Source organism: Manacus candei, unplaced genomic scaffold, assembly GCF_025592945.1.
Source record: "Manacus candei isolate 608988 ecotype Guabito, Panama unplaced genomic scaffold, ASM2559294v1 h1tg000016l, whole genome shotgun sequence".
In the NCBI taxonomy this organism is placed as follows: Eukaryota; Metazoa; Chordata; class Aves; order Passeriformes; family Pipridae; genus Manacus; species Manacus candei.
In genome coordinates this window covers 7,643,514-7,668,915 of record NW_026138064.1, presented here as the reverse complement: position 1 = coordinate 7,668,915, position 25,402 = coordinate 7,643,514, and the positions used below count along the sequence as shown (strand labels likewise).

The following is a 25,402-nucleotide window of genomic DNA, read 5'->3' as shown; positions in this document are numbered from 1 at the left end:
GTTTTTCTTAAATGTGCTATGATATGTCAAAATTTAAATAATTTCGAGTAAATAAGTAAGAGCTGAAGCTAACTATATGAACAGGTTGCCCAGAGAAGTTGTGCATGTTCCATCCCTGGAAGTATTTAAGGCCATCTGGATGGGGCTTTGAGCAACCTGGTCTAATGGAAGGTGTCTCTGCCTACTGTCTTTGAAGTCCCTTCCAACCCAAACCATTCTATGGTTCTATAACAGGAAAACCTGCAGAAGGAAAAATTCTTTGAGTAAATGTTTCAGACAAGATTTAGATTGTCCTACTGTGATTGATTTGATTGCAACTAGTGGACCCACATATACTTAAATGCTGTACTGATCTACTCTACAAAAGGATAGAAATAAAAGTTCCTGTTAGGTACTGAATACTTGCTATAACATGAATTTCACCCATTATCAGTTACAATCAAGATAGTCAAGTGCTGGTAATACTAGGAAGTCACTAAAGGACTAGTTTTATAGAAGCTTGTGTAGAATCAGAAGCCTTTATACTGCACATTTACAGAAGTCCAGTGTATCCATTCAGTCCAGAAGGGATTGATTTAACTTTCTTAATTTGGAATTGAAATGTTACTTACATAGTTTGAAAACAATTATATAGTCTTATATTACTTGGCTGAAACAAGGGAAATTTTTTTGTTTATTTCTTTCTTTTTAATAGTGATAGTAATAATTTTGTTTCACTTAATACAGAAATTTTAAGTTTCATACTATTCACAGAAGTGCAGATGAACAGAGAAAAATGTGTAGTTCTGTAAAGTCTAATCTTGAACACAGATTTATTAGCTTTAGGTTCCTAGTTATCAGCTATCAGCTGTGTGCCATTATATCCACTTATGGCTTATTTCTGTTTACTATTGTAAAGGCAAGAATTGTATGCTAATCACAGCAAGATACAAGAGTTGTTTGTTCATTCCTGACTGAATTTTCAGTTACAAGTGAAATCTCAGTTCTGACAATTCCAGAGTTTCCCTGCAAAGCTGAGACTTGAAAGGTGTGTGATCCAGGACAGCATCTTAGCAGCCAGAGTTTTGGAATTTGTTGGGAACACAGTGGGCAAATTTAGGGATTATGCTTAAGCCCAAAATAAAGTACTGGAAATGCCTTCCTTTGTAAAAGTCACCTCTCCTTCCTTTTTTAGTATGTATGTTTTAAATTAGGGGTAAAGAGATGAACTTTTAAGAAAACTTGGGTTAAAGATGGTCACAATACAGTAATAAAAACCCAGTCTTTCCTGATCCACTGTGACTGACAGGTGACTTCTGTGCCAGCTGAGTGTTTTAAGTGCTTCTAATCTGATGGCAGATGGCACAATCTATGAGAGCCACTTGGGTCTTCAATGAAGTGGTTGTTAATTGTGTAAATGTGAAAGCTCTTTTGCAGAACAGTTTTTTCAGTAATAGATATGTGGTGCATGTACTCTGTTGAAATATGTGCCATGTTTAGCTCTGTGAATAGAGGGATATCTATATGATATAACCACCTCTCTTAATTCTGAGGCTATGCTTGCCCAGACAGAATTGTTTCCCATGTTCTTGTCAAGCCTGAAAGTGATGGAACTGATCCTCTGCCTCCTGTGGATGCCTGAGACGTTTCTGTTGCTTCAGCTCTGTGGGCTGCTGAGCTTTTTGCTCTGCTGTAGCCACCCGAGGGCAGACATACCTAAGGTTGTGCATAGTCATAGTACACTTCTCACTGTGTAAAATACTGCTGGTACCAACATCTCAGCTCAAGTCTGCTTGGAGATTCTGCAGCATGTAGCTAGATGCAGTACAGTGGTGCATGCTCTTGGTGTAAAAGTAATTTAATTAATCTTTAATTGCTACTGGTACTTGTGGTAAGGAATCATGGTAATTATGTTAGTATAAAATGTAATTATTTTTTGTTGTGTGTTATTTTCTAATTACATGTTTCAGGACTAGTGTATTTGCCTTACAGTAAGGCATGGAAACCTAAGTTGGTTTTTCATGCATAACAGCTTTACAGGGTGTTAGGGTATTGACCTGAAGCAGTAGATCAGTTGCTGCCTTGCTTCCCTTCTAGCTAGTTTTCTGTTTGCATTTTTGCATCTTCAACTTCCTTGGTGAGGAGGAGACGCTCTCCTAATAGTTCATTATATAGTTTATTGTTTCTCCCTGTAATGTAGTGAATAAATAATAACCACTGATTAGTAAGCACTTAGGATGCTGGGTAATATTTGAGAGAGAAAACTAGCTCCTAAAAGGGAAAAGCTTTCAAAATAATAGGATGGCATTACAGATAACTGCTCATGGTTTGATGATTGCATGTTTGATTTAGAGTTTTGATCTAGTCTGTAGCTCTGGATTCTGTTCTGACTTTTCTATTAACTTAGAGTGTATGCTTGAACAAGTCACTTATTTGTTTTTAATCTTCATTATGTTATATATGAAAATTTACAGTACTGCCCAGCATTATTAAATAGCCTACTGTGGAATATTTTGCCATAGGAAGTGGTTGAATCTAAAACGTAACAAGATTTTAAAAGGACTGTTTTATGGGAATCAGAAGCACCCAGGGATGAAATAATAATTGACAAAATAAGAAAATTTCCTTCTATTTGTTTTATGGTTTAAACCCATCCGTGGCTGTAGGGAATTGGAAGGATTATACGTGCAGAAACAGCAACCCTACAGCTTCATGATACAGAAAGTTTCTTGTAGCATTCATTGTCTGTCATTAGCTACATGATCATGTTATGGCATCAATTTATAATCAAACACCTTGTGATTGATGTGTCTGAAACTTGAATTGAAACAAGCAATCCTGAGTTAATAAGAAAGGCAATGCTAACATAAAAAGTGATGAACTATACAGCTAAAAGATTCACTTAGTGTGTTGGTATTCGGTGAACAAAACCAGGCAAATTATGTTTTTCCTCTTTTGCTCTTTGATCAGTGCTGCTTTTCAATCTGACATAGTAACATACTCATTCAATGGTCCTTCGCTGTTGTAAATTACACTGATTTTGCACTGTACTAAATAACATAGGCAAATGCTTTTACTTTTCCTTCTGGATCTTGTAATTTAGTACATCATCTGTGTATTGGAAATCTTAATTTCTTTTTTTTTCTGACATTGTCGGCATGTGCAAGATAGGCAATAATGGTGGTGGACCTGTTTGCTTTTTTAATTTCTGAAATAACAAGTAGGGTTATTCATGTGTTAACAGTGTATCTTCTCAGCAAAAAAAGGGCATCAAACTAGAGGAATGTGTCCAGAGGAGAGACACTAAGATGGTGAGAGATCTCAAGGGCATGTCTTAGAAGGAGCAGCTAAGGTCACTGGGTTTGTTCAGCTTGGAGAAGAGAAGGCTGAGTGTGACGCCTTAACAGTGTACAGCTTCCTCAGAGAGGGCAGTGACTGGGGAGGTGCTCATCTCATCTCTCTGGTGACAAGTGGCAGGACACGAGAAAAGGGAACGAACCTGTGTCAGGGGAAGTTCAGATTCGATGTTAGGGAAAAGTTCCTCACTGAGGTGGTGGTCAGTCATTGGAACAGACTCCCTAGGGAAGTGGTCACGGCACCAAGCCTGGGAGAATTCAAGGAGCATCTGAATGATGATCTTAGTCATGTGGTTTAGTTTTAGGTAGTCCTCTGAGGAGCAGGGAGTTGATGATCCTTACAGGTCCCTTCCTACTTGAGATATTCTGTGATTCTGTGTGTTCTTTATGCACAGTCCATACTAGAATGTTTTTCCATTTCTGCGTTTTAGGTGCCTTATCAGGAGCCAGAGAAAGCTGGGAATATGATTCAGGAGCAAGAGACCTTCAGAGTCCGGACCTCCATAGTCATTTTACACTACAAAAGGTGTTGGAGTATGGTGGAAGCAATGTGACTCAACAGGCTGCTCTGCAAAGACTTCTAGCTCAGGCCTCAAATTTTAGCAACTCTGTTGGAGGAAGCTACTTAGAACTTGCCAACACTGTAAGTGCATTTGCCCTTTGCTTTTAAGTTTTGTAGAATTGTTTTTTCCAAAGAAGCATATTAATCCCAGCCTTAGAGCATTTGAGCCCTCATGGAAACAGTACTGCACTGTTGTTCCCTTTTATTTACCAGAAAACTAGTGTGATTTTAGCACTTAGTAGGTGCACAATATTTCCAAAGCTTGTATAACTGAGTTGCATCAAAAAAGGTAGGAATTTGTGAGGGGCCAAACTAAGTTCCTAATTTATACAATTTTAACAGAAGAAGATTTGTGTCTAAAAACTTCCTACCAATTAATTTTAAGTATAGTGTCAGATTGTTCAGAGGTGTTGTGCAGCAAAATTCATCCCAGGTTATTTCATTACTGCCCACTAAATCGTTTGGTAATTGTTTTAAACCTTTGGTGTGCTAGCAATGTGCTTTTTTATTTCTACAGGCAAGTGCTATTCTTCATTTTAAAAAGCACATAACTGTTTCTGCTGTTTTTGGCTTGGACAGGGTGAATTTTCTTCATGGTGGCTAGTATGGGGCTATGTTTTGGATGACACTGTTGAAGGAGTAAGGCATTATTTTTTGCTTTCCCATCAGTGTATTGGTATCAAGTTTGTGTTTTAATTTTAGCCCAGGCTTCTTATAAAATGCCACCCATTTTGTTGCATGTTTTCAACTTATGTTGCATGGGAGTTTAAGTGGAGAAATGAAAGATACTAAAATGAAAGTGAAAAATTTCTAATTTTAAAAATGACTCTTCATTGGCATGCTTCACGTTGATGAAATAGACTCCTAGTTCATGGTATCATAGGATAATTCAAGCTGTAAGAGAACCTCAGGAGGTCATTTAGTCCAACATCCTGGATGGAAATGATTGCTGACAACAGAGGAAAATCAATGTCTTTAAGCCACATTATTTGAAAAGAAAATGATGGAAAATATCCTGAAAATATTTCAAAAAGCATTCTTAGTTTTATTTAAGTTCCTGAACATGAACTAATATAGGACCTTAAGTTTCCATACACAGAGTAAAAATATACAGACATTAAAAATTAACCAAGGGAGAAAAGAATTTAAGAAAATTGACAGTGTGTTAAAAGTTCTCATCAGCAAGGCAAGAAACATCATCTGCTAATAGGTGGATGATGATGGTTCAGAAATGATGATATAAGACCCAGGTGTGCAGAATTACTCAAGAATGCACAGCGTGATGGCTACTACGTTGCTGTGACATGTAGGAATCTTAAAAATAAAAATGATGAAGGCTCATAAGAAATAAAGATCCCCAGGTTTTTTGGCTTTCTTTTTGTTCCCATCTCTAAATTCCTTCTATGCTTACTATCATGAAAGATGCCTGATATTTGTTTTAACCAGCATTTGTTATACTTCTACTTTAAAGTATTCCTTCTATGCTTTTTGAAACCATAGTAGAATCAGCAGTCTCTGATTTATATGTAGATGAATACAATAACATCTTCATTTGACTCCTGCTGAGCATTGATGTCATGGGTCATATGTAAATTTTTGCTTGGGTTTTATTAAAATGGAGAGAGAAAGGAACAGGAGAAAATGGAGAGAATTATTTACTTTGAGTTTCAGTATTTACATTTATTCATCTTTCCACAATTTTTAATACTATGGGGCATGCTTACTGCAGTCTAAATTTAGACTCTTTAATGAGATAAACACAACCTTCAAATAGCTGAGATTTTAATATAGGTACTTCCTTCTCTGTCTCTTTCTAAGGTTGTTTTACCAACCTGCATTTGCCATAATAAGAAGCAAAGCTACTCCCTTGCATTCATTCTCAGAAATGACAGATCTCATCTTTCCCATTTTTATAGGCTGAATTCAGTTAATTAATCAAGTGTGAGTTCTTGTTACTTAATGTCCTGCATTTCTTTCTGGCCACCTTCTTTTAACCTTCTTTGGATTTTAAACTGTGCAGTCAAGCTAAAGACATTGTTGTGGTGATTATGTACTTCTACAGCATAGATTATATTCCTCAGTCAAGACAGTGGGTCTCCATCTGCCCTTAATAGGTTTTCCATTTGCAAAAGCTAAATGAACATCAGTCCACTGTCACTTTGCCTAGCTTTTATATAAGGATTTTTTTAAATGCTTTTTTTTTTTAAATGCATTTTTTAAATCCTGTCAACATAGAGCTTTACAGAGTTTTATCACAACATAATACTCCTCATAATACATAATATTCCTCATCAATTTTTTTTAAAGTGCTGTTTTAAATTTAGCCATTTATACTCATTGCTTGTATTTTTATCTGTCCATCTCGCATCATCTTTATATGTTTTGGTTTATTAATACATGTTCAGATTCAGCTTTTGGTTTACTAGAATAATTTATTCTGTAGTCTCTATAGAACACATTCCTCTTTATAGCTCTTCCTCTTGGTACCAGTATTTATGAAAAAAGTATTAAGCTTTAATATGACGTGTCACCACTTACTGATGATGTACCTATTTGTGCCAATAGGAATCTGTGTGTGTGTGTGTGTCTTGGGAAATTGTAAATAATTAAAATCTTCTTCATGAACAGAAAAGAATTCAAGTATTTCAAAGGATTTCTTTGTACATGTGGATGTTTGGATTGTTGCTTTTTGTATGTACTTGAATCTTCAAAGTTGGACAAGGATCACGAATGTGGAGAGTCATACAACTGTAGTGAAACAGCTGATCTGTGCCAAGTCAGATCTGTTCACTTCCCAGATAACCACGGGATCTTGGTTTGTACCCTACAGTGCCATAAGGAGGGATAGTATTCTTTTCTAGGAGTTGAAATACTGCTGTTCTCTGAAAACATTGCACAGTCACTGTCTCAACATGGCAAGCATATTTCACATTAGAATTCCAGTGAAGTTTAATAAGCGGAAGCAATAAGATTTAGATAGGTTTAATTCCCTTTTCTTATTCTCATTGCATGTGGTTAAAATAGACTTGATTTTTTTTTTTAGTGGAAGGTGTACATATAAATGGTAATGCATACATCTGTGCTTAATGTTGGTTTCTGTTGCCTAAATTCAGTGTTGTTTTAAGATGAGTTTATTTGTTGTCACAAGTAGCTACATTTACATAAACAGAACCCATTGGGTCTGTTTCATTTGCCATGTTTATATTATCTCAGACCTCTGTTCTTTTAGCTGGAAATATCTCTGGTTTACTGAGAAAGTCTCTGCACCAAGAATTTACATTTTAAAATGTGACCCCATGTTGATACCTGGGGTTTTTTAGCTATCTAGTCCCTGGTCTGAAGGGATCCAGGATCCTTTAATCTCTGATTTTTCCTTCCAAAGAACCTCTCTTTGACTGCACCGTCATTGCCAGAGCTTTTTTAGTTGGAAACATTTAGAAGGATTTGATGAGAATATAGTTGACTTGCATAGTGGAAGGGTACAGCTGTATTTTTGAGAACTGAGTGGTAGAATTTCATTATGACCACAGCTTAAAAGGTTGTGTTGTTGTTTCTGCCTCAAAGCAGCCACAGATGTGGTTGTTCTTAGTCAGAGAGAAGGGCTTATTTACAGAGTTGCCTGCATTACTTCCTGGTGCATCTCGTTGGTCTGACCAGCAACAAAGTGGGCATAATCCTGGTTTATCCCGTGCAGGGCTGTCAATGCAAGATGGATGTGTCTAGGTTAGAGGGCATTGGTGCAGATTGCTCCACCTGCCAAATCTGCACTTCTCCTCTCAAGAGGAACTGGTTTTGGAATGTCTTCATCAAGAACAACTTCCTCATGGGGGGAAGAGAGGGGACAGACTCTTCTCTGTGGTGACCAGTGACAGGACTTGAGGAATGGCCTGAAGTTGTGTCAGGGGAGGTTTAGGTTGGATGGTGGACAGAGGTTCTTTCCTCAGAGTGTAGTTGGACACTGGAACAGATTCCCCAGAGAAGTGGTCAGGGCACCAAGCCTGAGAGAGTTAAAGAAGCATTTGGATGATAACTCAGGCACGTGGTCTGACTCTTGGGGATGGTCCTGTGCAGGGCCATGAGCTGGACTTGATGATCCTTGTGGGTCCCTTCTAACTTGGCATATTCTGTGATTCTGAGAAAAAAATAGAAAGCTAATACAAAAATATTCTTAATACATTTTATTGAAACTGCTCTGGTATATGTTCTTCTTCAGCTATTCCTGTCTGATTTGCGCATGTTTGTACCTCATCTAGAGGTCCTAAAGACTTCACTGGGCTTGAGAATAGACTGTTTGTTCATGCATCTGTGTGAAAGGATGTGCTTTACATAGAGCAGAATTAAGGCAACTAAACCAGATTTAGTTCTGACTATGGACTCTCTGTGCCAAATGCAAATATCACCTCTGTTGAGTACACAACCTGAAAGTTTGTAAAATACTAAGTTGAACTGGAAATATGCGTTACAAGTCAACATGTAGTTGTATTAGCATTAGATTCTCAACGTTATTGCTTGCAAATGCGAACTTAATGTCTTAATCTCAGGAAGCATCATGTTATCTGAAAATAGATATTCTTACTGCAAAACCTCTTCATAAGTCAGACTCAGTGAATATTTGCATTGCTGATTTTTCCTGCTGAAGAGCATTGAGCTGCAAGTTATGACAGACAGAACCACTGTTTTGAGAAGGCTACTCTTTTTAGTTGGTATAGTTTATAGTGAGCAATAGTTCTAAAAGTCACTATTGCATTTTTCAGGGACAGGTGGCTTTTCCCTTCCCACCTTGATCTGCTCCTTAATCAGACAAACCTAATTTGCTGTGGCCTATTTATATTAATAGCTTTTTTGTACAAAAGAACACACTTACTATTATCATTGTGTTTACATTTATGTCAGACTGAAATGCAGCTGGTTCTGGATAACTGCTTGAAACAGTATTAATAGGCCGTTTCATCCTGAGTCACAATAAGCATTTGTGTGCTCTGAGGTGCATGTAAATGTAAATTTAGTGATTTACATGTAAATTCCATACCTCTGTCATGTTATTGAGCATATAATAATTTCTTGTAGTGCCTTAATAAAATGTAGTTAGTACTTTAGCAGGAGAGTATCTCAGAGGTGCTTGGTATGTGGTGTATATTCACACATGACATTCTGTGATCAAATTCAAAGTGCTGAGTTTAATCTCTTTATCCAAATAATGTGTCAATTATTCTGCTACTTCCCACCTTACCTTCTAGCTTGACTGTTAGACAGCTAGCTAGTGTTCTTTGCTGTGTGACTAGTAGAGCATGTGCCTATGTAACCAAAACCCTTTCCTTACAAAGTCTCAAATGATTCAATTATCCACTGATAAAGGATAGCTGGTTGTTCATCTTATGTAGATAAGTTTTTAGTTGGCAAAAGTCACAGTAATATTAGTGTGTGTAGAGAGGAAAAATTATACTGCTTAAAAATGCCATACCGCTCACTCTCTCAAAAAGTTGTACACTTCATATGTGTACTGTGATTTTTTTAACCTACATTTTTGGCTCATTTTAACTAACCAAGTAAATGTAGATTTTAAAATCGACAGGAAGGATTGTCTAGTTGCGAAAGAAAGCAAACTACTTTTGCAGGGGATGGGAGAAAAATTCCTAGAGATTTGTGGCAGTCTAGGCATGCTCTTACAGCTATTCTAAATATGAACCATTTTCTCTGTTGCTAATTTATAGGCATCAGATGTAAATTAAATGTGAGTTCTATGGAAATCACACAGGTATTTCTTTTAGGAAATGACCTTTTAAGGAAAAGTATCAAGGAAGTCTGAAGACAGAACTGTATTGTGAAAGGTAATTCCATGATTGTTTTGTAGACTACTTTGGTTTGGTGTCCTTGTTAATTAGAATCTACTGTAAAATTTCTCATTTAATTTCTGAAGCTTTTATGGTTTTAGAACTCACTAATATTAGTATGTCCTTTTCTAGCAAAGTCTGTCCCATTTTCTTCTCCCCCTCTCTCCAAATCTAGACTGTTTTTAAATTATTTGTTCCTTGGTTTAGGAAGCTCTGCTCTTTCAGATGCCCTACCCCTTCTCTTATAGAGAGGGAAATGGGCCCCAATAACAAATATTACAATAAAAATGTAGCCTAATCATGCCTTCAGTTGGAACCCTAGTAGAGAAAAAGGCCTAAAGTTGAAGATTGGAGTGGTGTGGGCAATTGAGCCCACTATAAAAGCTTTGTGCCCAAGATAACCTTGCCTCTTGTGCATGTACTTCCAAACTAGGTATAGTTTCCATTCTACAAGGCTAAAAATAAAATACAAGCATTCCATTAAAGCAAGAACTGATTATTGGAATATAGATTCAGGAGGTTTGGCTTGTCAGAAAGCAGGCAGAAAAGCAATTTTGTCTGACAGGGATTTCTTATGTTTGAGGATGTGGGAAGCTGTTTACTCCTTGTCTTTGATCTCAAGCCAGCATTGTAATGGACCTTGTTTGTCTGAAGCAGGCATCAACTCTAATAGAATTATGCCTTTTGTTTATACAGACCTGGCTCCCATAGCCTTCTAAAACAATGCTCAGTTATTAATTTTTCTCTTAAAATGAACTGTGGATTAGGTCTGCTAGGACTCATCTATTTTATATGAAATATAATTTTTCAGTCTTTCGAATTTACTATATTATGACAGACATAGAGGTGAGCAAATGGCAAATTATTTTTTTTTTTTTAAATTCTGTTACTATTTCCATCTGGAGATGATCACAGCACAGTCTGATGGGTGTCAGCACAGGTCACATTTGTTCAGGCAGCCTGTTAATAGATCTTTTTGACTGAGGCTTTTAACTGGATCTTTTACGTGACATATGACAAGCATATGACAAGTTGAAGTGCATGGAGTGATGGGTTTTGACCTAATTCTGTGTTTGTAATTGGATGATGTGAACTGTCATGTGGCAGTCGGGTACTATAGGAAAGGGGGTCTTAACAAGTGTGTGTAAGGAGGTACTTTGAAGGTCTTACATTCAAAGTTTCAAAACGTCTAATTTAACTTAGTTGCAAGTTGCAACTTCCCTCTTCATTGCTTAGAAACTGCCCTTAGTATCCCATTTTGTTTGTTGTAATTAAGGGAGCTCTGGCTCCAGTGCAGGTGTTCAGATGTTTTTGCAGATATTCAGGTGTTTTTACTTTCCCAAACTTTTTTTTTTTTTCCAGTTGTCTGAAATGAAGAATAATTCACCTGGTACATTTAGCCCACACCACTGCACACAGCTGTACAGAATATAGTATTAATATTATTCTCTCACTTGGCATTGGCAATTTGAGTCTGAGGGCCAGGATTAGTAAGTTGAAGCAACATTAACCTCATGGATTCTGGTGTGCCAGAAATATGTAGCTTTTGTCACAGGGTCTTCTTTCTTACCGGCTGTTCTGCCTGTTCTCTTGAGTGCGAATTGCTGACTTGACATAGTTGAAGCTGGCAATGCTGAGCTTCTATGAATCCTCATTTATTAAAAAGACGAGTTATTCCTCCATTCATTATACACACACTACACCCTTATGTTTTGATTTCATGAAATACAGGAATTTTGATAATGAAATAAAAATCTTAACTACAGTGCAGAGTTGAAAATGGACCCCAAGTGCTTTTGCAGTTCAGTGCTAGGTTAGTTATAATGGATTATGCAACTGTTATCCTGCCAACCAAGTCAGGAAAAGCAGGGTTCCCATGTCAGTGCCATGGTTAAATTATCAAGGGGCTCCAGTTCTTTGGAATTGTTTCTCTGCTGCTCTCAGGCCTGGCAGAGTTGACCTGAGGCAGCACAGGATGCTGTGACTGTTCAAACACCCCGTTCCTCTTTGTGTTGTGGTGGCTTTTAAAATGACTGTATGGTTGTCAGCAGAGCTCTTTTGAGGAACTATTTTCGTTCTAATGCAGAGAAAATGGGAGCTGGGTACTTCTGCACATGTCATGTACTTAATGTTTCTGCTTTTTGTGAAAAAGAACTGTTTCCTGCATGATTGCTTCATTTTGGGCTAGAAAACCGCATTGTCATTTCTCAGCTGGGAGACAGTTTATGATAGTAGCTCTGCTGCAGTGTATTGGTAAACTCCACTTTTCATCCTGCTAGGAAGCAAAGCAAACTTTGTGCTTCAGGAAGGACAGTGTCCGTTCTTTGAAGAGTTCATAGTGAAACAAGAACCCCACTGACGTACCCAAGTGAGGTTTGTGCCTCTAAGCTAAATAGTCGTCTGTAATTTCCTACACTGAGTTTTGTATTAGTTTACCTGCTCGAAACTATAATTTTAGGAAAATGACTGGAGAAAAAGGCATTGAATTTTTCTACCCTGTGAATTTTTAAAGAGATTGTAAATGCATATTATTGCTTGAATCTAATTTTTACATAACTATTGATTGTCTGATATGCATTATAGAAAAGGAGGGCAAAGTCTTTGTTTCTGTGGAAACTACATGGGTGCCAGATGTTTTTTTATAATGATGAAGTATCCTGTGTTAGGATTCTGAATTGTGAAGGCAGAACAAACAAGATTCTTTTTTTCTTGGACATGGGTTTGTTTATTTTATTTGGTTTAGTTGCTTGATAGACCATTATCTGAGAGTAAACTGTAGAAATATTGAGCAAGTAATTTCTTAACTTAATGAAGTATGGGACTATCCAGAAGAGGCCTGAAAATAGAGATTTTAGTTCTGTGATTATGTTTCATGAATCTGAAGTAAGAGTAAGTGACTTGAGAAAAATGTTTTGGGTTGTAGAACCAAACAAACCATATAAGAAAGTCAGAGATGATAAATGCTGAAGCAGGGTTGTTCACTGTCCCTCAAAATGTAAAAGGGAACTGACAGGTATGAAAGCTGAAGTATCGGTGAGGCAGAGGTAAAGCAATCTTGAAGATTATGATGAGAAGCTTAAATGTAGGAAGATGTATAGGAAAAATGTCACTGGAGAGATTTAAAAGGTATATGACAAAGCAGTTAGAAGGGGAAAAATGAATTTTATAGACCAGATGCAGGGTTAGAATAGAGAGTTTGGATTTTATGTTTTGCAATCCAAGGAGAGGAAAAAACCCTACAAATACCAGATCTTTAGAGAAATGAAGAAGAACTAGTATCTACTGAATAGTAAATAGTTAGAGAGTTGGGAAGTGATCTGTAGACTAACTTGCTGATCTTCATAAGCAGCCACCAAACTATGTAGCCAAGAAATATATCAAATTAATGAAATCTAGATTAGGGCTGTAGGAATTCAGTTACAACAATCATAAATTTTTTTGATAGTAAAATAGATCTGGCTGAAAACCAGGGGGTTTGATTTCACAACATTTTTCAATATATTATTTCAGCTCATGTCATTGTTGAAGTAATTTTAGTTATAATATCTACCAAAATGAAAGCTGCCCAAACCCCATAAATGCTCAGTGAAGTTGATGTTCTTGTTATTTAAATGTTCAGGCCTGCTAAAGTCTTGTAGATCTTCAAGTCTGTCAGATACTTGCCTTCCATTTGCCAGAATTCATCTGACTTAAGATGTTTCAAATGGAACATTTCAGTGGATTGAAACCTTCAAATACTTATATATACATATGTATGTATATATATACATTTGTATAGAAAAGTGTGTGTAACGTATGAATGTGTGTATATGTATATATAAATATATGGGTATACTTTGTGTATAGCATATATACAAATGTCACATGCTCTATATGCACAAATAAGTGTATATATGTATGTATGTATCTCATTTCTGTCTACGTGTATATATATATATACACACATATGTATACATATATACATATATATACATATATATACACACACATATAGACAGAAACGATCCAACAGTTCATCTCTTAAGCATTCAGAGGAGATCTTGTCCACAGATGAGGAAATGGGATCCTTGTGTCACCATGGGAATTCACATGGTCACTGATCCCAGGTTCAGTGCCAGGACACTCCAGGTTAGGAAGTTGTGTGTTCATTGTGCCAGTGGTAATGGAAGTCACAGTGGAGAGAAATCTTACAATTAGGGAAAATAATTATAGACTGACCACACACAGATGTCTTGGTAGAGTTCAAGAGCTGCACTTCAAGAGCTGAATGTTTGCAGAGGCACAGTCATGACTATGCAGTGGGGACAGGAACTGGAAATGAGAGTGTATGAAGGATAAGACACAAAACAACGAGTGTAGGAGTAAGGGAAGAATGTAGATGAGGAAACCTCACTATTAGAGATTGGGAAAAATAGGGGAAATTTAGCAGAGGAGTCCCGGCAAATCTTTCTTGTATAAGTGACAATTTTTGAAGGAGATTCAGTTCACAACTGATAAATATGAGGGAATATAAGTTGGCTACCAAGACTGTAGGGACTGGAATTGAAATGAACGAATTTACCTTGTGGTTAATAAATGGAGGAATGTACGACTGAACTGAGGGAATGCTGGACTGTGAAGGGAAGCTAAGCAGAAGTCTGATGGCATGAATTGTAGTTTACAGAATGGCCTTGCTGATGTTTTTAAGCAAGGAGCAAATAAACAGTGATGATAATTAGGGGGCTGCAACATGAAGAGAGCATAGAAGTGGCTGTTGTCTCCCTTTGTCCTCACAGGCAAGTCTCCAACATGAATAACAGGCACACATTGACGCCCTCATCCTTTTCCTGTCCTCATCTGGTGCTGAGGCTCTGTTGAGTCAGAGGGAATCAAAATGAATGTGATAGGTTTGGATGAAGTGATAGGAAATGAAAGTGTCTGTTTGTCAGGTTGGTGAGTGGCTTCATGGCTTGAAATACTGGAAGATGGAAAGAAGGATCAAATGTGAACTCCCAGGGAGACTGCTTGGGTCAAGGATACAACTTTTTAAGTGGATTAAGCAGTTGAGGAAGGGTGAATAGGTGAGAGTAGCTGATTAAAGTGCTGTTTGGAAATTGTATTATTCTAGACATGTTATCTGTTTCAGACTAATCAAGATGGTTTGATTGAAGGAAAGAAGAAAATTTTGCTTCTATTTTCTTCCAAGAGAGTGCTTAATTTTTCAGTGTAAGATTACTTGCAATTCTTTCAGATAGGTTGGATTTTTTTTCTCTCAACCTAGGTGCATAACCTTCACTAGCATTCATGAGAACAGTTTGTATCATGAACCTGCCATCCCTTTCAGCCTTTCCCTTTTAAATCATAGTGCATTAGTGCTATTGAATAAAGATTTTTCTGGAAACATTATCCAACTACTGTATTGAATTTCTGCTTCCAAGTTTAGCCCTCATGTTAACCTTCTGAGTGCTACTATTTTGTCCATGGAAATTTAGACTTTGGTACTACACCAGTGTATCTTGTGCAAGAATGAGAAGAAAATAAAATTGTACTCAAACTGTTTGTAGTAGATTTGCAGTACTTAAAGATGTAATTTGTTTGTGTATTGGATTGTGCAGGGTGATGTTTTAACTACAGAGATGATATTGAAACAAACAAGCAGAAACTAAATGCTCAGTGGACTTCAATTAGTTGCTTTTCAATTACAGAGCTAATTAACCAGAACCAACCAAGAAGGGCTTATTTCATGCATCCTGGAATTGTGATCAGCTAATCGTGCATGTTGCATGCAGAGTGAAACTGCTGCTCCGAAAATGGCGCACATTATGATGAAGAATATATGACACATACGTATTTAATAGATAATTGCTTTTATGCTGTAGTTTTCACTCTGTGGCTGTTAAATCAAGGAAGGAATATTCATGTGTGCCTAGTGTCACACCTGCTCCAATAACTCTAAGTAAATAGACTGTTGTAATTATTGAGACATATTATGAGGGAGAAACCTTGTAAAATAACTACTAAATAACTGCTAATGTTTTCCATATTCTGTGGCAGTTTCAAAAGTAAGGTGAGGAGGGCGACAGAGTTGTGTCTTGTCCTGAAAGAATCCTTTTACATCAGGTGATAGAGCAAATCTTACTAAATGATTATTCAGATACAATCAAAAAAGTAAAAACCCATGGTGATTCTTGGACACGCGCCAATGTTTCTTTCACTACAGTTTGATAAGAGTAAACAAATGGAATTGAGTGGCCATAAGAGTATTAAATCAACAATCAGCAAACTGGCAACACTAATGGTTGTTGCTGCATAATTCTGAAATTATCTTGGGAAGAATCAGTGCAAATGTGCTTATCTACAAGCAGTATGTGCATCATAAGTGCTTTAGAGGTACAAAAGGCAGTAATGGATCAGAATGCACTGGGAGGGAGTGGAAGCCCAGGCCAGTATCACTATCTTAACTGAAAGCGTTTGGTGGATGTTGTTCCTGAAAGCCTCTGTGACAGAAAGGTTTGTCCAGCTGCTTGTTACCCCTTTTTTGTGTGTACCATAGTACACACTGAGGCATCCACTGAGACCATGTCATCCTGGACTAGGAAATGTACATCTGTAGGTTAAGAGATTCCTCTTCCCATACCGAGATCAACCCCCTCCCTGCCTATGGAGGCTAAAAGAGAAGGCAGGAAAAAGGCTGAGAGCAAGGAAGCATTGCTGTCCTAGGCAAGGAGCTGAGGCAGGGAGAGAGAGAACGAACTGTACACTGCCAGACAAAACAGAAGGACTGAGTCCAAAAGGCACCTCTCTCACTGGGTCACAGGGTGGTCTGTTCATTTCCTGGCAATGCAAAATTGGCATACTTGAGGTTTTCCTTTGTTTGCTTTGAAATCTGCCTTTGGCACAAGCCAATGGGAAAATATACTTTGGCTTCAACAAAATTCTTAGTACCCTGCTATTGTATTAGGTCACTTACATGTATTTGAAACTGGTGAAACAGCCTGCAGACAGCTGGTCAAGTCTGTCTGGGAATTTAATTTTGTGATGTAACATTTTCATTCAGTTGGACTTGGAGAAATGCTAGATGATAATGACATTTCACAGAAGAACAAGTTCTACATCTTCAGGTGCTCAGACTATGTTCTTGATGCTACTGTTTTAAAAATGTGATATATTAGTACCTATTTTAGAAGAATTATTACATTTAGTCTTAGCTAGCCCTCCTCAGTAGTTTATAAGGATTCTGAAACAGCATTGCCAGTCTTTATCGGTTAGTTAACAGTTGATGCTTTCCAACTGAGAAATATGTAATCCTGTACCACTCAGTGCAAGCATGCAGATTTGAATGGGAGTCAGCTGAGGTTAAAGTAAAATCATTTTTCATCAGAGTTTGGTTTAACCATTTCATTCATTTGCACATGGATTACAATTAATTTTTAAATTTTAAATAAACTTTGTTCTGAAAGTACCTGCATGTATCTTCCATGTTCTTACACACATCTGAAGCTGTGAATTCTGCTGTCGTTTTTCAGTCAGTCTCTCTGTCTCTTTCTACCATGTTACTGTATAGAGTAGAAAAAAGGCGGAAAAAATCCTGTACACCATATGTGTTTACAGTGGATCTAGTTCAGATCCCAAAGTGTCCTGCACAATCTATGCTTGGGATGCATCTGTGGTACCATGTGCTCTGTCTGGTCTGTAGGATGGCTGAAATGTCCTGATCTGCCAGAAACAGACAAAAAATGGCAAGTGAAGAAAACAAGTCATAACTTTTAATTTCTGAATGCCTGTTCACAATTGGCTGGGAAGTATTTGGCAGTATAGGGATATAGTATGGGAAATGCAGTGTATTGAAGCCATAATTAATATGGACTGGACTTTCCTTTAGAAAAGGGAAACCTTAGAACTTCATTCTTAGTAATTCTGAGGCTTATCCTGCAGTTGGTGAACTTGTGATATATGTGACAGAATTGGACAAAGATCAGAGCAGAGCAGATTATAAAGGGGAAAATAAAGTTGATAGGGGTAGTGATGCAAAAAACCAAAAAACTCTCACCCTCGTTTGTGAAGGCATAATTTTGAAAAGATAAAACATTTTAAATTTATTTTATTGGCTGCAGGAATTTTTGAACTGAAGTTGTGGGGGTTTTTCCTCATCTGTGAAAAGTGAACTAAGTGACTATACTGTCACTTGTTTCTGGGCATAAAAACCTGTTAATCACATTCAGTGCTGTGGATATGCTGTTCCATACTTCAGTCTGTAGTCTGGAGGAGTCTGCATCTTCCTGGATTCCTACCCACTGGAGGGGAACAGTACAGTTTGTCCCAGCATCACCACCCATCTACCAGCAGAGAGCAGTGCAGCCCGTTGCTGGGATTTGAGGGGCCATAACTGGAAACATGTTGGAAACAAAGCAGATGAGTAGAGGAGTATACACAGAAGCACTGAACGTAGAGACAGAATTAAATGTGAAGGTGGGACAGGGACTCAACGAGGAAAATAATGAAGAATGGAGGCGATGCAAGGTGGGCATGTAAAGAGCAAGGGAAACCCCAGGATGCAGACTAGCTAAAGCAAACTGGAGACCTGGAGGATGAAAGTAAAACGTCTTGTAAAGAGACTATGGCTTTCCCATTACCCTCCAGAGGAGTGTTGCAGTTCCTGATGCTGGGCATGGAGGAATGACAGGGACCCAGAAAGTGCTACCGCTTTGTACTATCATAGAGCAATATCCGTGTGTTTATCTTGCTTCTTAAGGCACTTTCTGTATTGTCATTGGGATGAATTATTCCTGTGTCTGCATGCTGATACTAATCTGTGATTAATAGAGGAGAAAGAAATAATCACAATATAATTTTCAAAATGCTGCATTTGGAGTGCATTGTTTCTCATGCAGATTTTTTTACCAGGGTGCAAGAACTGTGCCACAGCTTGTGCAGCATTTATTTCTGTTTCTTATATTAGGGGTTTTTTTCTTAACTAATTTGACACTTTAATAATACATTGTATTAATATGATAAGATAAATTTCAGCTGCACAGTAGGGTATTTCCTACTTCTAATTCCAAAAGTACATCATAATCCAGCATCACATAGTATGTGGGGCTGGCCCTGTGTTTTTGGGGATGGAAGAAAGGGGACAGGATATCATCAGTTCTTGCAATGGTTGCAGCATGTCCACAAATCCAGCTTGTTAAGGATTTTTCTAGATTTGTAGTTGAATATTGAAAGCAAATGCTTTTTTCTCCCCTTCTAGTAGCATCTCCTGAACCTTTTGTAAAATGTCAGTCTGTTATGTAAAATCTGCAGTGTTCTAATGGTGCTTTCAGGCTTACTGTGACCCTTTGAAATCGTTACAACCCCAGTTTTCCTTACTTAATTGCAGACAGGAATAGGGAAATAGGAATCCAATTTATTGTTATCCAGATGGTATTTCCTGTTACTTAGCTCTATAGTTTTCTGTATAGTAATTAGTATGCAGAAAGCTGAAGAGATGCCTGTAGTTCCAAAATGAACTCTCTGTAGCTCTCTCCCTCCCACTTCCACTCTCCTTTTGGTACCGCCCCTTCCATGCACCCTTTAGCCAGCAGCAAGACAGCTGTGTTTGATCATAAACCACTTAAACTCCAGGCTCACTGGCAGGGGAAACTTTAGCGTGAAGTGCAACACTGGTTTCTCTCGGTTAGGGGAGCTTTCTTCTCTTTTCCTTTCTCCCTCTGTGAACACTGAAGACAGTAGCAGCGCTCCCTTCTTTTTAATTTCTCTGTGGACTTGTGTGAAGCTCATCAAATTTTTCTGAGTATGTTCAACGGCATTGGGAGATGCCCTTCAACAGAGTTGTGGAAAAGAGCAGAATAAAACAGACAGCAGAGATGAAGCATGCCTTGGAGATGGACTAAGACAGCCCTGAGGTCCTGGTAAGCAGTTTCTTCTCTGAATTCTCTGAGCACTCCACAGTATTAACAAGTCTCTCACAGCAATGGATTGTCTGTGAAGTCAAAACCAGTTTGCTCTTTTAGAAAATCTTGCATCATTAACTTAAACTCTCAGTGTGGAGTAAAAATGGCTGTCTAGAGCAAAATGTGTCAGATGGAAAAATTTTGGAGGAGAAAGTATTGAACCAGTTGAACAAAGCTTTGAAGCATTGAAATCTGCCGAAATCGTCAAGCCCTGAGAAGTCTAATCATGAATTCTGGAGTTGCTATGAAATATGGAAATGACTCCCCTGCAGAGCTGAGTGAGGTAAGCAGTTTCAGTGCCCTTCTTTACGCTTTAAAAAGAAACACTCCCCTTTTGGGCTTTCGGTCTGCGAGCAATGCAATTAAAAATTAATAGAATGTGTATCTTGCTATAACTTGCTGTGCCAGTCAGGAAATGACCTGAACTTTTTTGCTGCTTTGCTCTGAGTAAGTGGTGAAAGGCAAATGATTGCAATCATGTAGAGACATTTTTCCTGTTACCCTGCAGCAGTGATTGCCTTGCCTCTGAGAGCTGTGTTTATACCCAAAATTCATCTTTGCGATAGGTGAAATATGGAGATCTCAGCTGAGATTAAGCAGATAGTAACTAATTTAAGAGGGAAGTAGAGTGAGTGGAAAATGACAAATATTTTTCGGTGAGGCAACAACATTGGTAGAAGTGGCGTTTGCTGTAATACTGTTTCTTTAGGTTAGATGAATTAGATTACTTTCCTTCCTTGCCTAAAAGAAAACAAATCATGGGAAACTTTCTGCTTTTCCACTGGAAAGCATAGTAAGCTCTTATTTCTCATAGTTGTGGGTATGTTTTTTGTATGAAATGACTCTGTATGTGTTTTTAATAAATTTGAAATTAAAGCCATATCATATGTTATACAAATGCTTAATAAATATTTTAGAAGTGGCATATTCGATCAGTTACTGAAATGTCTTAGATGTAATCCTTACGGGCTTTACTGAAAATAGCTAATTTAGTTATGCTAGAAATCCCAAGCTTTTGATTAAGGTCATTTTGTAGGAAATTGAATCTCCAGCTGTCTTGTCCCAGTTTAAGTGAAATGCTTCTCCTTCCCTTTTACCCATTTCTTTGATACACCTTTTTCTGTGACATATCCTTAATATATTTGGGTTTTTAGGAATAATAGATTGGATATGATTGGCAGAATGTGAGAGTTAACAGTTTCTGGAGTTAATTGTATAGAGAAAGGAGACACTGAAGTATAGAATGGAAAATAAATCTGTAGGCTAATGAGGGAGACAACAGCGTAGGGGGAAGCACAGTAAATATGTGAGAGCTAAGGAAGTGCAGTACCCTGCCATACAAGAGGATGGTAGGTTTGTGACTAAGTAGTTCTGGAGAAAAAAATTTCATATGTATTTCTTCTTTAAGTAAAAAGAGTTCAATTTCATTATTTCTGTATTACTTTTCAAATTGTTGCTTAGAAATTCTATATTGGTGATACAACAAAATGGGGTTCATAAACTCAGCATAAAAGCCTGGGTGACTTTTGGTTGGAGTTTCTGGCTGTGGTGATATTGATGGCCTGATGATCTCTGATTTCTATCCCCTCAACATTTAATTTTCAAGACTTTGCTAGATCACACAGATCATGGAGTGTCTCAAAGAACCGACACTTGAGTCAATATTTGGAGCAGGCACTATTTATTGGTAGCATTGCTACCTTGAAATTACCTATTCATGTTTACTTCACACATCCATCAAGTAGGACTTTTGTTTTAAGAAATACCTTTTTACCTTTTTCTTTCAATGTTTTAACACAGGAAATATTGAAAGAAGTCCGTGACTGTGCTTTTGTTATGTTGTTTGTTTTTTTTCCCAACAAGCTTACTTTAATACTTAGTTTATATTTGTACTGTAGTGCTACAGGTGAGTTAGAAATAGGCTTCTTTCTGAGTGCAGACATACCAGGGAAGATCTTATACTCTGAACTTTCCCCAGGTGCTTATCATCATTCCTTTGCTGCTCACCTTCATCTTTTGCAGTTTGAGCTGCTTGTGTTAGTGAGCCTTAGCCTGAGTCACCCATAAAAGGCTGGGTCAACTTCAGCTAAAACTGTGTTTTTAGTGGAACATGGAGGCCTTACAGAAATGTCTTATTCCACCTCTCAAAGAAGAGAAGATGCACTCTGAGCTGCAGTTGGCTGCTCACCCCAATCATTATCTTCTCAACCAATTCCCTCTAATTTTTACACTTGTTTTTATGCTCCTTTTCCTATGGGTGACTGGTATACTGTTGTGCTTGCTGTAAGTGAAGGTAGAAGTGCCTGAGTAAAGGCTGTACCTGTAGTTGATATATCTGTGGTTTTCATCTCTTCAGCGTGCTCTTCTCCTTTTTCTTCCTTTCTGGCCGTATCTTCTGTATGCCATGTTTATTTTTGATTAATGGAAGACAGTAGCATTTTGTTCTTTTAAATGATGGAAAAAATGTGGAATTGGCTACAATAGGAAATTGATTAAATAAGTACTGTCTTCATGTGTTTTCACTCACACTTCTATCTCTACAGTCAGCTCAAATTTTCATATTACAGTGGGCTGCTACCACTGTACATATCTGAATGGCAACTGTGTTAACAGACCAATAAAGACTACGATTCACATTTTGCACTGTGGGGTTTGGTGTAGGTGCCTTGATGTCTTTATCTCAATGTGTGGAGCTCTAGGCATGAAACTACTGTTATTAAAATAAACAGGAAAGCTACAAAGCCCTAAAGATATAGTAAATGCATTCTTGACTGGATGCATTAGACAAAATAGAAAATTAAATTAGTGCAACTCATTCAATTTGTATTGAAACTTTCAATTTGAGATTTATATCTCTCTTTGGGAAATGGGCAAGAATTAAGGCATATCTTTTTTTCCAAGACACAGTGTGATTGTAGAAACTTGTATGTCATTGATGATTGCTGTTCCTAAATTCTTGTTTGAGTAAACAGACATCATCTTGATAGTCTTTATTTAGTCCCCTGCCTCTATCCAAAGGTCATGCAGAAAGCAGAAAAAAAAAATCTGATTTCTGTTGTTTCACTCAGACTTGCACAAAACTCATGCTCTGTGGTTCCATAACTCCAGAGTTCAAAGTGTTGCTTATTGATACTTGTGCCCAGAACACGTTACCCATTTCTCCTGCTCTTCTTTCCTTTCAGGCTTCTCTTTCTTCTGTCCAAAGAAAGAAAGATTAGCCAATCTGCTGTTTGCATAGTAGGTTCAGTGTGTTACAACTCCATAGAGAAGTAGAAGAAATGTTGCTTTTACATAGCAAGGTGGGTGTTAGGTTTGGTGATTTGTTTGGGGGTTTTTATATGTAAGATGCATTAAGACAGGCAAATCTGTAAAATCTAGAATTTGTAGATGACTCTTGCTGTAGTCCATGAGAATGCACAACAGGCTTTGGTAAATAGGTAACAGTGACCAAAAAAGCCTAGTGCTATTACTATGAAATGGGCCTTCACCTGTCACTATTTTGACTTAACATGATTCACAGAGCTTACCTTTAAAGCTTGATCAGGGATACAATTTCTATGCATAATGTAATACCCAAATTAGGAAAGCGCTCCTTAGATCCCTTCAATGTTTTACACACGCAATTCTGAAAACCTTTAATGTAATCCTAAAGTATATTTTTAAAGCTAACATCATGAATGTTACTGAAAACATGCAGGTTCAGAGTCCAGAACTGCAGACTGATTTGTACATCCTTAAAAATGAAACTTTATATCAGAATATATATGCTTTATACATATTAATTTGGTTATTCTGCAGAAAGAGGTGTTCATCCAGAAGAAACTGGATTGTCTAATCTGTATTTTCTTCCAAATTGAAAGACATTACCTGTCTTTAAACTCCAGCATTCTGAGGATGTATCCTCTACATACTAGCTTTGTTCTTACATGCTCCCCTTGCCATCATTGTGGACATGGTGTGCTGAAGTAGGGAGATTTGTGGTCTGAACTAGTACACCTCTTGGACTAAATGTGTCCAGCAGTTATGCCTATGCCTAGTTCTGGGACAGTTAAAATTAGTAGTGCAGGAATGTGAAGGAAATATAAATTCTGGGCCTAATGATATTTTTCTCAATTGTATACTTAAGGGCTAAATTGTATACTTGGATTAAAAGTCAAGTAGTAAGACTGTGCCTAAGAGATTTTGTAATGGTATTATAGTGTTGCAATACATTCAGCATTTTAGGTGCAGCTGATTTGTATAATGTTATTGTTCCTTGTGTTCTTTTAGCACTTGCTGCATGAGTCGATGGTGTATAACTTCTGGAAAGGTTGTATTATATTCTGCATAGCAAAATTAAAAGATGGCATGCTGCTTTAGGTGCATACTTTATACTTTCTTCTTTTTGTTTGGAGGTCAAGTGTTTAGGGTACTGATGTCCTGGCTTACAGCATTAGGTACAGTTGCATATTCTTTATCCCACTACATTGACTGGAATAAACAGATGGACTATTTGTTGTGCAGAAATTAGTAACTTGTTTGTTTGTTTGTTTTAACAATAGGATGTTTAAAATTTTGGGGACGGGAAGGAAAGATAGGCTTCAAAGTTCATATTTGTGTAGTAAGCAGAATAGTGAGTTCATAAGAAGGATTTCACTAAAATCTTCCATAATAATTATTAAATGTCTCTTGTAATGCCAGATGTGAAGAAGAGAGAACCAAGTTTTAAAGGAGTAAATTTTGACTTTTTAATAATTTTACAGTAGGACAATATTGCTCTTTCTTTTTAGATTTTGTGTTGTTTTAAGATTTGTGTTCCACAGCTGCTCTACTTAGAAAATACACTCTGATGAAAAATATTGTAGAAGAAGAATTACAGAAATAAAAGGGGCTGCATGGCTTGAAGTTAGATACATGAGTTCAGTGAGTAAGTCTGAGGGGAGCTGTGGTGAAAGGTGGGTAACCAGCAGAAGAGCAGGATATCAGGCAAAGCCTCGCTGGCAGAGGAAGAGTTCAGCACTGGCCATCCCCACCCTGAGGTACTTTCCTGTGTGTGTCTCTGTTCTTTTGAAACAAGCACCAGCTTCTGCTGTCACTGTACATACGTGTGAGGAACGAGCACTGATGGAATGGGAAAGAGGTTTTTTGTTGTAGTCAAAGCTAGGATTAAATCTCAAAATTTTGCTTTATCGTCCTGGGTTTGGTAGTCTTCCCTCTAAGAAAACCAGTGAGTAAATGTCACCTTAATATTGTGACTGCTTCCTGAATGGTCTCTGGCCATGCAATAAATGTGCCAGTATATTTCTAATACCTCTTGTGAGCAGATAAACACCATATTTTACTGCAATTCCGTCTCTGATACAGAGCATAGCCTTGGCTGTCAGTGTCAAAGGTGTATGTAAGTTGTAACATAGAAGGCTGTACTGATCTTACCAACAGAGAAGGTATTATTTCCCCGGTTAGATGTTTTGCAAAGTGTCATAAATCCTCATTGTTAATCCTTTAAAATACTGCAGCCTTGCAATAGAGGAGAGTGGAATGTGGTTATCAAACACCAAATGTGGCATATATTAAAATTACTTTAACCTTGAAAATGTTGCATAACTGATTTCTTTGGTAAAACCAGACAAACCAAAAAGGTGGACAGTGTTTGTGAACTGCTAAAGTCTTAGAGAAGTGAGCACAGCAACCCAGTATGCTTAAATCAAAGTATCTCAAGGAGAAACTTTCTTAAATGGAGTCTAGTGGAAAGCTGGATAGAAC

At 37.5% G+C, this 25,402-nt stretch overlaps 1 protein-coding gene across 6 annotated transcripts in view; it reads left to right on the top strand.

Annotated features, from left to right (window-relative positions):
• MCC (MCC regulator of WNT signaling pathway) overlaps nt 1–25,402 on the top strand; it is a 189,944-nt gene that overhangs the window by 30,581 nt on the left and 133,961 nt on the right. For 4 of the 6 annotated variants that reach the window (XM_051782580.1, XM_051782577.1, XM_051782579.1 and 1 more), the window contains one exon: nt 3,767–3,978. In XM_051782580.1, coding sequence (XP_051638540.1) covers nt 3,767–3,978 — 212 coding nt within the window. Of the gene's footprint in view, nt 1–3,766; nt 3,979–18,114; nt 19,944–25,402 lie in introns of those variants that run through there. The other 2 variants (XM_051782582.1, XM_051782583.1) reach the window with 2 other exon arrangements.